At 40.2% G+C, this 15,627-nt stretch overlaps 1 protein-coding gene across 1 annotated transcript in view; it reads right to left on the bottom strand.

Annotated features, from left to right (window-relative positions):
• The window catches only part of DOCK8 (dedicator of cytokinesis 8), a gene marked incomplete in the record, with an annotated part of 208,370 nt that extends 198,753 nt beyond the window's left edge, over nt 1–9,617 (bottom strand). Inside the window, 1 exon segment of the mRNA XM_045165057.1 lies at nt 9,082–9,617. Within this exon segment, the coding sequence (XP_045020992.1) occupies nt 9,082–9,134 (53 nt within the window).
• Between the last annotated feature and the right edge of the window lie 6,010 nt (nt 9,618–15,627).

A 15,627-nucleotide genomic window follows, 5' to 3' on the forward strand; every position in this document is an offset into this window, starting at 1 on the left:
GTCCATGGGGTCGCAAACAGTCAGAGATGACTGAGCAACTTTCACTCACAAGTAGCCCCATAAAGATTTTTGAGGAAGTATCATACTCTCTTGCTACCTTCCCTAATCAACTGTCCAGGCAATGAGAAGATTTCTTTATTCTGTGCTTTTAAAACCATGTAATTAAAAATAAATATGTTATCAACTTCATTGCTTATTTGAGGTCAAATGCAAATCATAGGTACATTCATCTGATAGAGAAAAAAAGGTTTTTGAAAAATTTCCTGGTCACTGCAGGAAATGAGTAATGTGACTGTAATGTAAGGGGTGATTGAAAAACATTACCAGAATGTATACATCTAAATAACTATTGTTCTTTATAAATTCACACAAAAAGTGCCATGTGATTTATTCAGATAGAGCTGTTTTCCTGTAATCACTTTTGAAAGTCCTCCTTGCAATAGCTTTCAGAGCCATTTGAAGAGTAATCTAAAAACACGGCTCCATTTAACTCAATTGAATATTACTTAATTTAACAGACTTGCTTAAATGCTAATGATTGTGGCTCATTCCAGAAACTACATAATATATTATTTATTGATATGTACAAACAAACACAAACACACATATACACTAAACGTACAACTTGGTGATAATCCTGGCCTCTGAAGGAGAAGGGAGAACAGAATTGGAGAATAGACTTCAAATTTATCTGTAATGTTCTCGTTTTTCATTTAAAAATATCTAAAACAAAAAGAACTAAATGTTAACGTTTGTTAAATCTGGTCAGTGGGCCCTTAGGTACTTGCTATATTATCACCTATATAGCCTTTATTTTTGAAACATTTTAAACAAGAAAAAAATAGATTCTCTGTCAAAGGGAAAAGATTTTATACCACTGAGTTTATTTTTTAAAATAAATATACTCCATTCTCTGAGCAGAATCCTAAAAGGATTTTCAAAATGTTTTGGAGAATGCTAGTATCGTTAGAATAAGTGGCACATCCCTAAAGAGGCCCACTTTGAAGGCGCAACACCCAGATGAAGGGTTAGGAGGCAAGGGACGGCTCCATCTTTTTCTGATCCATATTGTGAGTTACTGTTTTGTTCTTTGCCAGCAATATCATGACTTGCTTGGCTTTGTATTATCAAGGCCCAGCACAGCACTTGGAACACAGTGACCCTCAATAGCTGGAGTGAGTAAATGAATGAAAGAATGAACAATCAAACTAACCAACCTAGGATTTACAAGCCTACTAACTTATCTGTGCATCAGAAAGTCAAGAGATAGGAGGAAGAAGAAGGGGGTGATTATTTACAGTTCTGCATTTCTCAATCTAGTTCCCCTTTAGCCTAATCTTCTGCTATTTTAACATTTGGCTTCTCACAGGGAAGAACAGTTAAAATTATCAGTTGTATAATAAGAATGATAGGAGAACTCCTGAAGCCTTCTGAAGTTTCTGAGCAGAGTGATACTAACATGTTGTATAAGCCCCAAAACCAATCCCAGAGGAAGAGGAAACTCCCAAAGCATGAAAGAAGTCCCTGTCTCTATACTGTGATCCAAGGGAAAACACATCCAGTGAGCTACGTCAGGGGCTTCCCTTGTGGCTCAGCTGGTAAGGAATCTGCCTGCAATGCGGGAGGACCTGGGTTTGATCCCTGGGTTGGGAAGATCCCCTGGAGAAGGGAAAGGCTACCCACTCCAATATATTTGTGAGGAACACAGTTCTTGATTTTCTATTTGTTACTTCCTTTAAAATCGCTAGTTTATGTAAAGGATGGGTACATGGAATTAGATCGTTAAGAAAAGTAAAAGTAAATGAAAGTGTGGCCAACTAGAGTCTCAAAAAGAAGCAAGAAGAACTAACTTGCTAGAACACTCTACCTTTACAATTAATCCACCTATTCTCTGTACAAAAAGAATCTCTCACAGAAAGCGAGAAAGACAGAGATTAAAACCGTCAATAGTTATACATAAGGCAAAGGAAAAAGGAGAAATGTACAACTATTTTAATCCCTAAAGAATGACTTCAGAGGTCATACAGGGATCTGGGAGAGAAACTGAACAGGAAAAGGTAAGACATATTAAGGAGAGAGGGTCAAGATTTCTAATAAAGATTTAAAGGAATGATAAAACCAGGCAGGGGTGTGAATGTGAGGAAATGAGAGCTCGTAGGGCCAGTGGCAGGAATGTAAAGAGGTATAACTGAACTGGGAAACAACTCAGTCATGTGTATCAAAAGTCTGAAAAATATTTCTTTCCTTTGAGCAAGGAATCCCACTTCTAGAAATTTGAGGGAAGTATTTGCACTAACACATAAATATGTATGCATAAAGCTATTCATCAAGCTAGGTACATTATTGTAAAAACTTGGAAACCATCTTAAAACCCAATCATAGAGAATTAATTCAATAAATCATTGCATACCTAATCAACACAATTTTACACAGCCTATGTAAATTATAATGTAGCCCTACATGGATGAAGAGTTGCTCATATTTAAATTTAAAAATACAGCATAAAACAGGATGTGCAGTATGATCTTATTTTTGTAAAAATGGAAAGATGCATTGACACATCCAAATATTAACAGCTGTAACTAAAACAAATTTTTGCTTGTTGTACTTTCTTACTTTTAATGATGAACACAGATGAAAGAACAGAACAAAGATAAAACACTGGTTGTACCATTGCCATTTCTGATTTTCTAATCCTGCCTTTGATCTGAACACAGTGGGACATGATATAATGATCTTATACCCTAGGCCAACTTTACCAATTTATTTGATTTCACTGCACCCTGCATACAGATGCCTTCCTATATATTTTCAGAGATATTATTCTGTTTTTATTCTATGTACCCCAAACAGCAAAGTGTACTACTATAGTGCAAACTCTAGAAGCACAGGAACTACGCATAACCACAGTGTATAAACTCTTGTTTTTTCCTGGAGCCTAGAGAACCTTTGTTGGAGAAGGCGATGGCACCCCACTCCAGTACTCTTGCCTGGAAAATCCCATGGACAGTGGAGCCTGGTAGGCTGCAGTCCATGGGGTCGCGAAGACTTGGACACGACTGAGTGACTTCCCTTTCACTTTTCACTTTCATGCATTGGAGAAGGAAATGGCAACCCACTCCAGTGTTCTTGCCTGGAGAATCCCAGGGACAGGGGAGCCTGGTGGGCTGCCATTTATGGGGTTGCACAGAGTCGGACACAACTGAAGTGACTTAGCAGCAGCAGAGAACCTTTGTATCTACTGACTGGTAACAAATCAGACTGAACATTTGTGGGAACAGGAATAGCACATTCCTGTTGCTTTAGCCACTTATTATTGACCAAAACAGCAATAAGCACCTGGTGTTCACCACTGAAAAAAACTAAGCACTCTTTTATCTTAGCATTCTCCAGCAAGAACTCTGAGTATTGTTACATCCCTGCCTGTTAGGAGGAGGGAAGGTTGAGGTGTTTTTAACATCATCTCACTCCATCACTAGCTCTGTGTGGAAAGCAGAAATGGGAGACCTGGTTCCCTGAGCTCTCTCTCTCTTCCTAGGTAACCACATGATGTAATTATATTTTCTTTTCCATGCTAAAGTAATCGTTGGCTCTATACATACATGTGAATTGTCAGAGCTCAAAAAACTCTAATTGAAAAGTTCACCCTGGCAGAAGGTTCTTTCAATTGTACTAGATTCCTAAAGTTCATGTGGGGCTTTTCCAAGAATCTGAAAACAAACAAACAAACAAACAGTGATTCTGAATGTGAAAGACCAAAATTCTAAGTGTAATTGCCTGAAGCCTCTTCTCATGGTCTTTGGTCTAGAACACATCAGACAAATGCAGTAATTTCTGAAAGCATCCACACCTTGCTATGCCATCACTAGTAAAAGAATAGCACTATTCCACTGCAAACATGCATTTAGACATTTGAATACATGTATTTTAACGCTTGCATCATTTTTACGGACAAAATCAGCAAACGCTTCTCAGGAACAACGCAATATCTTCTTCTTGTTCTCGTCTTTATGCCAAAAGTTATTGAGATTGTTCTTTTTTCACGTAAGTATAGCTGATTTACAATATCATATTAGTTTCAGGTGTATAGCACAGTGATTCAGTTATATATATATACATATATATATATATTCTTTTCCAGATTCTTTTCCATTGTAGGTTATTACAAAATATTGAGTACAGTTCCTTGCACTATATGGTAGATCCTTGTTGATTATCTATTTATATATAGTAGTGTATATGTGTTAATCCCAACCTCCTAATTTAGCCCTCCTCCCTTTCCCTTTTGATAACCATAAATTTGTTTTCCATGTCTGTGGGTCTGTTTCATACATAAATTCATTTGTATCTTTTTTTTCAGGATTGTTAGAATTATCTTTTATTAGGATTGTTCTTGAAAGCAATATGTCTTTTTGGATGCTTGGTTTTATCTTCCATAAAATCAGTCTCTAATGATTCTTATCATACATCACATTTTGTTCCTTTTCTATAATGATGAAATAAAGTTATACAAAGCCCAGATGATAACAGGCACATAGAAAGTAGTCAATAAATATTACTAATTTTATTATTATTTTAAAATAAAATTGAGATGACAGCATGGTAGATTAAGGGTTAAGGGGTTAAGGGAGAGGATTCTGCAGCAAAGCTGCCTGCATCTGTCTCCTAGCTCTGCCCTTAGCTGTTTGTGACTTTGAACAGTTTTCATTACTCCTTTGTACCCGGTTTCTCCATTTCTAAAATGGAGACAGTAATTGTTCTTGCCTCACAGGGGTGAATAAGTTATGACATGTAGAGACTGCCATACAGTAACCATTATATAAGCATAAGCCATCATTATTTATCCTTTCAACTGAATGTCCAAAGGGTCATTAATGTTTTTTCTGCATTCTGCACTTCTTTTCTCTTTACCCAAGGCCCTTTACTTTAATATTTGATCTAGTTCTGTATCTATTCTGTGTTTGAAAGAATCTAAGATTTTGTTTAATGAATTTTCAGAAGAGTAATAATAATTTTTATAATACATAAAAGCCCTAAATGCTACTAAGAAAAAAAGGGTAGTTGGTGAGACTTGGCACTCATACAAGGACTGTATCACGACACTGAATGCAGAAGTGCTTGAAACCCCCAATGCAAACATTATTATGAATTGCCTAATTCAGATCTAGTCTTTCCTTTGTGCACAGGAAGTCAGTAACAATTAAACTGAAATGAAGGCAAATATCTAACACTTTTAAGAAACTGAATCTAAGCTCAGAAAAATTCAGTGGTGGATCTTTTCTCTTGGATCTCCCTAAACTGTGGGTTCTAGAGAAATGTTCGACTGTTGTAAGTCACACAACCACATCATACAATTATACTTGGTGCTCAAAAGGAAACACAAAATGGCCTATGATGATTTCTAACACATGGAAATTTAGACTTCGTAAGAATATGAGAGAGGGCTTCCCTGGTGACTCAGTGGTAAAGAATCCTCCTGCCAATGCAGGAGACAGGAGTTCGATCCCTGTTCCAGGAAGATTCCATATGCCATGGAGCAATTAAGCCCATGCACCACAATTATTGAGCCCGTGGTCTAGAGCCTGAGAGCCACAACTACTGAGCCTACGTGCCCCAGCTATTGAAGCCAAGGTGCCCTGGAGCCCCGTGCTCCAACACAACAAGAGACGCCATCACAATGAGAAGCCGGAGCACCACAGCTGAGGAGTAGCCCCTGCTCGCTGCCACAACTAGAGAAAAGTCTGTGCAGCAACGAAGACCCAGCACAGCCAAAAATAAATATTAATTAATTTTGAAAAAAAAAAATATGAAATAGCCAGGGCAATCACAGAGGAACAGGCACTAGCGGACATTCCCAGGTTCCTCCTTTGCTTTGGCCCTGTCCCTAGACTGAACAATGCTGCTTGCAGGAAATTACAGAATTTGGGAACAGTGGGGATCATTCCTCTCCTACTGTGAGGTAGTGTGCTCACTCTTTTTTGAGGCTGGTGTGGGCAGAACAAGCTCTTTACAAGTTACAATTTTAATATATCAGATTTGGATATTTCCTTGATAGGAAACACATTGATTTTACCCCCACAAACATTTTTTAATGGCAGTCTGTATCATTCGGGGTAGAGAGATGAAAAAATATGAACCCATGCTGAATGTACTGATGGCCATATTTCAACACTGCCTTACTTTTGTAAGTTGATCTATTTTAAAAAATAGTACATAGGCATGCAAGCGAAAATATTTTCTTTTTCAACTTCAAAATTGCAGAACATCACATTGTTGGTTTATTTACATATTAAACACTGATTAGAACAATTGGCAATGCTGCTACTGAATTGATGTGTTTTTAAAAATCAATTCCTTGTTTGCTTTTAAAGGAGATTCTTAAGAATTTCAAAATGGCACATGAGCAGTTAAGAATACTTTAGAGCACTTTGTAATACTAGCTCTGCCTCTGCTGTCTGCATGGCCTTGAACAAATTACACGGCCTTGTGCAACTACATCTCCAGGCTTCATCCTCCTATTTTATACGCGACTTCAGGTGAGTCTCATAGGGTTTTTGTAAGAATCTAATGATATAATAATGATATAATATAATATATAATATAAAATGATACAATCTGTTAAGCACATAACACAGTGTATGGGACATAGTAAATAAACAAAAAGTGGTACATTTTAATACTATGTTAATAATACTACATATGTCTGTATTAATCCACTGCATCGAACATTAATTTCTGCCAAGCTCCTTAGCATAACTCTTTACCCAATATACAAAATGCTTCCAAAGGGAAAACTGAACCCCCCACCCCCAAACAGGAATATCCAATCCTTATTCTTGCCTGAGTATTAGGGAGCCTTTGATATTTTATTTAACTTGAGTGGGGCTCTTCTTGCTCAGATCCATCACACATTCTGTTTCACAAGGCGTGTCTGGCATTCTCAGCACAGAGATGGGAGCCATTTGAGAGAGAACATCCACCCCAAGGCAACTCCAACCTGCCACTGGCATCATCACACCTAGCCCAAAGGGATCTCTGCACAGGAAGTTCTCCAGCTTCAGCTTTCCTTCCTAACTTTTTTCCTTAAGATCTTAAAGATGGTGGCAATGGAGATGATGATGACAATGATAAAACTGATAGTGATGTGGATGAGGATAGCAAACATTTATTCAACATTGATTCTGAGCCAGGCACTACAAGCACTTTGTATATATTATTTCACTTAATCATCTCAACAGTCACACAAGGTAGGTAACTAGGAGTGTCCCCATTCCACAGACACTAACTCAAAGTGTAGAGGCGTTAAATATTAATAGCATGTCCAGTCTGAAACAGAGCCAATCGGCAAGCAGATCTGATTCCACCCAGGGCCTTTACTCTTAACCCTCAGACTACACCAACCCCTCGGCTGCTTTAGAGACTGCCTGTGCTCAGACGGTAAACCGTCTGCCTACAATGCGGGAGACCTGGGTACCATCCCTGGGTCGGGAAGATCCCCTGGAGAAGGAAATGGCAACCCACTCCAGTAGTCTTGCCTGGAAAATCCCATGGATGGAGAAGCGTGGTAGGCTACAGTCCATGGGGTTGCAAAGAGTCGGACACGACTGAGCCACTTCACTTTCCTTTGTAGTGATTAGCACAGGTCCTACAGCTCTCCTTAGATTAACTGCACCCCTCCGACAGAAATCTTTCTGTCAGGGTTACACCACCTGACCTAAAATTCAGAGACAGAACAGCAGCAGCTATAGCAAGTGGTACATCCATCAGGAACTTCAGTTTGATCCCCCTCAGCCCCTAAACGAATTGCCCCTCCTGCATGGCAACAGGCATGAAACCTAATGGAGAAAAACTGGCCACAAGGAAATATACTTTGTGACCTTTGACTACCTTTAATACAACATTAATACACAGTACACAATACTAATTAACTAGCTTAAAGATGAAGAAATAGTAAGGTAAAAGAAATGGTTTGCTCACAGCTACACAACAGGTGGAAATAAAATGCCTAATAAAGCTCAACATGCCCTCCGCAAGTCCTTACCGCCTTATTTTTCTGGGCTTCCAATTCCTGGTCGTTCAAACCTCTTCAAAGTCTAGCAGCACAAAAATGGACTGTGGAACCAGCCTTTCACAGGCTCGGCTCAAAGACTAATTAATCCTAGCCCCGTGAGGGCTGTAAAATAATAAGTTGACCCTTCAGGATGAATTTCATATTATCTTTTAACCAGACAGTCTAGATTTCTCAGGGCATGACAAAAATGTCTTCAAACACTTGTCAGCAATTTTCAGTGGAGGGAAAAAAAACTGCAGTTAAAGCACCTCTGGTGAGAACTTTGAGCAGTAAATATGCTTACATTTAGTTTGTGCAATTTTTATTATGAATTGGATGGTGGGTTAGATCTATGTCTTTCTTTAGTGGAGCGCTAGAAATGTAAAAATGTCAGCCACAGGCCATTCCTTTCTTGTTTATTTAAATGGAGAATTTTTTAAAAATCACTTTTTCCACTTCATGGCTCCTTTGGACCAGAGAATAAAAATAGCGATGTCGGTAGGAGCCAAACTTCTTTTCTGGAAAAATAAAAAGAGAGGGGAAAGAGCCCTCCTCAGAATAACCCAAGTCTTGAAGCAGCTGCCTGAGCAAAACTCGCCTCATTTTACTCACTTCTCTCTCGCCCCTTCTCAGGGCAGCCTCAAAAGGAGGAGCAGTTTACAAGAAACTCGGCGGAGGGCCCTGCCACTGCTAACCCCGCGCCCTTCGCACTACCCGGCCCGGCCACCTGTCAACCCCGAGGGCGGCGCGGGCGAGGCGGGGTTGGGGAGGTGGCTCCGGGAAGAGACGCTGGTGACCGAGGGCTACCAGCAGGACTGAGCTCAGTTTTCGGGCCACTGCGCTCAGTGGCCCCTCTACAGCCGCCTGGGGGGTCCGGGCCCCACCGGGTCTCGGGGTGCGCCGCCGGCTGACTCCCAGGGACCCTGCGGGCGTCGTCCTCAACCCCACCCCCACACCTCGGAGCAGCCGGGGCGCTACGCTCCATCGCCCGCGGCTGTGCGGCAGCGAGTCCGCTGCGGGGCGCGTCTCACCTGTTGATCTTGAGCGCGAAGGCGCGGCGCTCTGCGCTCGGCAGCGTGGCCATGGCGCGCCGGCGGCTCGTAGGCCTTTAGGGTCGCAGGATGCGCACAGCGGGGCCCCCGCACTCCGCAGAGCCGCTGCAGCGCATGCCGCGCTGGACGCGAGCCTCATCTGTCAGTCGCGGCTGGAAACTTCCGTATTTCCACCTTCAACGCTGAAATCACCCCGGGGGAGGGCCCAACCTCAGAGCTGCGGCGGCCAGCCGGGCCACACGGCACCCAGCCTGGCTCGCAGGGAGCGGCGTGCGAGGAGGGTGTGGGCCCACCGCGGAACTGCCCTCCGGATGCTTGCACCACCGGCGCGCTCTTCCCCGGGGCCCAGACCTCAGGCAGAAAGGAGCGCAGGCGGATGACCCGGTGACCACTGAGTGAGGCCGGAAACTCCATCTGCCCGAAGCTGTGAGGCTGCCAGGGCCTGTGGGCAAGAGCTGGGAACCCGCGCCTTCCGCCCCGCAAAATTGGCGAGGTCGGGAAACCAACCCTGGAATTCTTTGCGCTAGGCCTTATTAAGTATCTACACCATGCCCGGGGGAAAGCAACTTAAAAGAAAAAAAAGTTGGTAGAAACTTCGAGATACATACCAACTTTTGCAAACGATATATCCGTCATCCTTATTGGGGTGACTTAAATAAATGTAATAATCCATGCAAGGAATAAACAATTTTTTTTTTAAAAACTGGAGGTAAGTGCTTTTCTCTGGGGGAACGGTCCACAACGCTTTCCTGTGGTTCAAGAGTATGCTGCAGCACTGTTTATTTCTGCTGCATACTGAGAAGTGCACTAAGAAGTTCAACCCCAAACTCAAGAAAGAAGTCAGAAAGTCCCAGTGCTTACTGGAGTGGAAAAGTCCATGCTTACCGACTTGCCCTAAGGTTTACTCTACTAGAGCACTCCCTATATAATGCCTCTGTTTGCCAGCTGACGCTTAAAAAAATCCAAAAGCGAGATATGTTTGGTTCAGAACTGCACCACAGTCCAGTATGGTAGCCACTAGCCATATGTGGCTATGGACCATTTGCAATTGCGGTTATTCTGAATTGGGATGTGCTGAGTGTGTAAAATACATACCGAATTTTGAAGACAGTGCAGAAAAAATGATGCAGACCATCCTGTCACTGATTTTTACATTGATCACATGGTAAAATGATACTTAGCATATATTATTAGGTAAATATAAAATTTCATTTGTTTTCCCCTCTTGAGAATGTGGCTCTCATTAAAGAAAATTTTAAATTGCACGTGTAGCTCACATTATATCCGTATTTGATAGTGCTGGTCCAATAGTCCCTAGTTTGCCACCTAATATTAAAATGCCTGGGAACTGAATTCTATATCTTGCCTACCATCTTTTTTTCTCTGGTTTCAGCTTCTCAGGTAGTATAATAATTCTTCAGAGCTGTTATATCCTATCCCCTTCAGACATCAATGCCTATAAGAACTGTATAAGACAAAGATAATAAGTCTAACATTACATAGACTATGAAGTGAGATCCAAAGGGAAAGAAGGTTTTTGAAATGTGGAGTTTCTGACTTTCAAAATTCTCCCAGGTATGTTTACCACACTGGAATTTATAAGCAAAGATTTATGTAGAAAAATACTAAGAGAACAATTCAAGTACCTCTTCAAACTGGGAACAAATAAATGATTTGTATAAAATTGTTTTACTCTGGAATCTTCAGTCCACTGTGTACTAAATCAGCCTTTTGGATGGGCTTCTCTGTTTCTGTGTGTTTGTGACATATAGAGCAAAATATATTGATGTGCACACAAAGATAAAGTATAATAGAAATATCTCAGATTTTCAGAATTTGCAGTTAAGGAAACCTTTTGTGTGTGGAGAGGAAGAAATCTTAAAATCTCCCATCTTATGTCAGCTCATGCTACATTCAGCTCATTGACCTTGGTGTTTGGTACATAATTGTGAAAGTAAGGTGAGCATGATTATCTTCCAACATATTAATTCCCTGGTTAGAAATGATGGCTAGAAATGACTCCAAATTTAATAGCCTTCTAGTTTTTCACCATGAATGTGTCATCCACTAAATTAGCAAATGCCTATTTTTAAATTTTATCTCCTCTTGGGTACAGTCACAAATTGATGGCAAATTTGAAAAATACTGTAGTACCTTGCTTCTGTTTCTCACTCTTCCCGATTTCCCTCTAGGGCTTCTCTCCTACTTGCTACTCTGTTGAAAATCAACCTACTCTGGAAGGCCTCCTTCTTTCCATACTGTATGGCCTCTCTTGACCTTCCTCTTTCTCTGCATCTTTGCATCATTTGGTTTTGTTTCTCAACTTTATAAAATTCCTCCCTTCTATGACACACTTCATACCAATGATCTCAAATTCTCCTATAGTTTTCCCCATATCTTCTTCTTACCTCTCCAGAAAGCCACTGTCTTTCTTTACATTGCATCTTACTTATTTCTTACAACAAATAATTAAATAACACTTATCTTGTACCAGGGCCTATTTCAAACTTTTTACAAATATTATTAACTGATAACAACCCTTAATTAATAACATTATCTCACTTTGTGAATGGACAAACCAAGGCTAAGAGAGGTTAAGTGACTGGAGCAAGATCACAGACTATTACAGGGCATTTCCAGCCCTAAAGGGTTGCCTGTCTCCCAGATTTTTCCACTCAAATATCTCCAAACTCCACAGATAGAAAACAGAAACTCTCCATCTTCTCTGCTCAATTGTACAAATTTGCTATCCCTCCATAATCACTTATTTCTGTCGGAGGCACTATTTTCCACTTGCCATTTAAACGCCTTGGCATCATTTAATGGAGGGTAAAGCATGGATTCTGGGTTCTGGCTTCAGGTTTTCACTAACTGTGATCCTGAGCAAGTCACACCCTGTTTGGATTACAGAGTTCTTGGTCATAGAATGACCCCATCTCCTCACCTCTTTATAATGTGTCAGCTCTAACTTAACTCTTCTTTACCCTTCACATCTAATCGGCTAACAAAGCCTGCCATTTACTCTGTATAAACTTCACTGCTTTATTGTTCTCACTGCTTCCATTCTGACCCACCCTTATAACAAACAAAAAAAGATTTTAAGTGGTTCCTTGCCTCTATCTTCTCCTTATTCCAATCCAACTGACTCTACTGCTATATTAATTTTATTAAAATACTTGTTTCATCATATTTCTTCCTTTCTCAATTAACTTTGGTGGCTTCCAATAGCCTCTATGACCAAGTGTGACTTTCTTCAACTGACTTATAGTGGTTTCTCCACTTCCTGTAACTAATGCTATCCCTTGCCTCTGCTGTTTATTCGCTAAATTGTGTTCAACTCTTCTGCAAGCCCACGGACTAGCCTGCCAAGCTCCTCTTCCATGGGACTTCCTAGGCAAGAATACTGAAGTAAGTTGCCATTTCCCTCTCCAGGGGATCTTCCCAACCCAGAGATCAAACCCAACTCTCCCGCTTGGCAGGAAGATTCTTTACCATTGAGCCACTATCCGTTACCTCTGTTGAAGCAAGGAAGACCTTCAACTACAGAAATCAGTGTTCTTACTGCCTGGAACCCCCTTTACTTACGTCATTCTTCTTGCCATCCTCACCAGAAATCATATGCAGTCTCTCTGGATTCTTTAAAGTTTGAGTTAAGTTGTCAAGGTCCACCTCTGCCTAAAGGAGCATTTCATTCAGTCTGACAGCACCCTTCGTTTAGTTGAATACATCATTACCAGTAAATACCAGGTCATTACCAGGTCGTTCCACAGTCTAGTGGAATGCAAAGTCCGCAGGTCTACACAGAAAAGGGTGACATTTGTACGTTTCATTCCATATCACCCAAGCCATTCAAGACCTCCGTTAGCTTTCACTCAAATATCACCTTCTGTGACCATCTACTTAACATTGCAATGCCTTTTCCCTAGCTCTTTTTCCAACTTCCATTTTTCTCCATAGCACTTGTTACTATCTGACATACTGTATATTTTATTTATTTGCAACTTTATTATCTCTCACACTTGTAGAATATAATTTCCATGAGGGCAGGGATTTTTATTCCTTTCTATATCTCTATTATCTGCAGTAATGCCTGGTACAATGTAAATGTTCAAAAAATTCTTGTGGAATAAATGAATGAAGAGTTGATCCAGTATTGAACATAGAGTGGACATTTAATAAATATTTGTTAAATTGAATTTGAATGGGAGTGGCTAAGTTCATGTGCCTTTCAGGAGGAAGTTAGAGCCTTTTTTACGCTCTTGAATTTTTTGGTTGTACCTTTTTATGAATATATTACAGCTCTGTTTTGTATTTATTTCTTGAGTTGAGAAATCAAACTAGCACATGGATTATTGCTAGCAAGTTAGTCTCTTTACTGTCCTCTTGTAATTGAGGACAGATACAGAAAGACTTGTGTGCTAGCATTTAGATCTAGCTATGGTGCAAATATTAGAATTTGGAACTTCTAATTTCCTCCACCTCATTCCTTGTGTTATCTGCAAATATGAAAAGAATAAAACTAAGAAACTCTTCGTTAATATGTACATATTAGTCCCTCTCCTCACGGCTTCACTTTTCATGGTTTCAGTTACCCTCAGTCAACCACAGTCTGAAAATATAAAAGGAAAAGTTCAAGAAATAAGCATAAGTTTTAAAATGCACACTGTTCTGAGTATCATGATAAAATCTCCCGCTGCCCTGCTCCTTCCCACCTCAGCCATGAATCATCCCTTTGTTCAGTGTATTCCCCGGCAGTCACTTAGCAACTCTCTTGGTTATCATATGCAGTATCACGGTGCCTGTGTTCAAGCTTCGCTTTTTACTTACTAACAGTCGCAAAATACAGGAATAGCTATCTGGAATTTGGCTATGCCAAAGAGAAGCCACAAAGTGCTTCTTTTAAGTCAAAAGGTGAAAGTTCTTAATAAGGAAAGAAAAAAAATCACGTGTTGAGGTTGCTAAGATCTGTGGTAAGAATGAATATTCTATCCATAAAATTGTGAAAAAGGAAAAAGAAATTCATGTTAGTTTTGCTGTCACACTTTAAACTACTAAAGTTAGGACCACAGTACACGATATGTGCTTATTAATATGAAAAATCCATTAAATTTGTGCAAAAAGTAGGAGACTGCATTCACATAACTCATTGTAGTACATTGCTATAATTGTTATATTTTATTGTTAGTCATAATTAATCTTACTTGCCTAATTTATAAATTAAACTGTATCATAGTATGTATGTTTAGGAAAAATAGTATAGGTATAGTTCAATACTATCCACAGATTCAGGCACCCACTGAGGGTCTGGGAACATATCCCCTTTGGATAAGGGGGAACTACTGTATACACACACACACACATATATGTATATATGTATCTTATGTGATTATGTTACTATATATAAGTATTTTAAGTATAAATTAGGCCATATTCTAATATACAATGCTATTTCATCAATAGGAAATATTCATGCTATAGCATTTTATAACTAGAAAGAAGGACCTTGGATTAATTTGTGAATGAATGAATGAATCCTCTCATCATGTATGTACCTTCCTTTAATTCCCCAAATATTTATCAAGTGGTTCCCACATGTCAGTTCTGAACTAAATGCTACTAAGGGCAAAACCATTAACATACTTGCTCTGTGACTTCCCAGAACTCATGATCTAGCAGCAAGATACATGTTACCAAGGAAAGAAGAGGCTTGAGTTCTGTGGGGCAATCAGGAATGTTTTGCTGCACAAAACTTTGTGAGAGTGAGGAAGCACAGACAGGAAATGATTTATTCTGGTGGAGAGGGTGTTGGCAGAGAAATCAACGCTGAGGAAGAATGACTTTACTGACCCAGTGACATGGGAACTGGTCTTAAATGACAAGTAAGCATTCACCACGCAGAGAAGAGCGCATTCAGGATATTCCAAGCAGAAGAAACAAGGCATGCAAAGGCAGGGAGCCAGGAGACACCACTGCCCACCCTGGGAATTAAAAGTATAATGGAGCCCAGAGAGTGCAGACTGAAGAGGCAAGAAATGAAACTTAGAAGATGGGTAGGACCTGAGTGTGAGGTCCTGGCAAAGAATTCAGACTTTATCCCAAAGCCCATGAAACCAGATACCATGTGACTGCCGTTTCCATAAATGCCATGTCTCTTAGGGGATACCTCGGGCCTCCTGGCAATCCATGGTAAGGACTATCCAGTAGAACATAGACAAAAGGTGGTAAGGATTCCATCTCCCAGGTCTGGCACTGCCATCCCCATCTTCCTCAACCTGAGCATATGCACACTGGACACTAAGGAAGAAATAAATATTTCTTTACAGCAAGTTTTAGGCAATTTTCCCAAAGTCATCTTACCTGAAGAGAGGAAGGATTTATGGGGGAGGGAGATTAAATAAGATGAAGCACATAAACAACAGAACATACTGCTGGTTATTGAGTACATGCTCTCAGAACATGTGGGCTGTAATTTTATTATTATTTGACATTTGTGCTGCTTTGGAGCCATATAAATTGGGCTTTTCC

This window comes from Bubalus bubalis, chromosome 3, assembly GCF_019923935.1.
Source record: "Bubalus bubalis isolate 160015118507 breed Murrah chromosome 3, NDDB_SH_1, whole genome shotgun sequence".
NCBI lineage: Eukaryota > Metazoa > Chordata > Mammalia > Artiodactyla > Bovidae > Bubalus > Bubalus bubalis.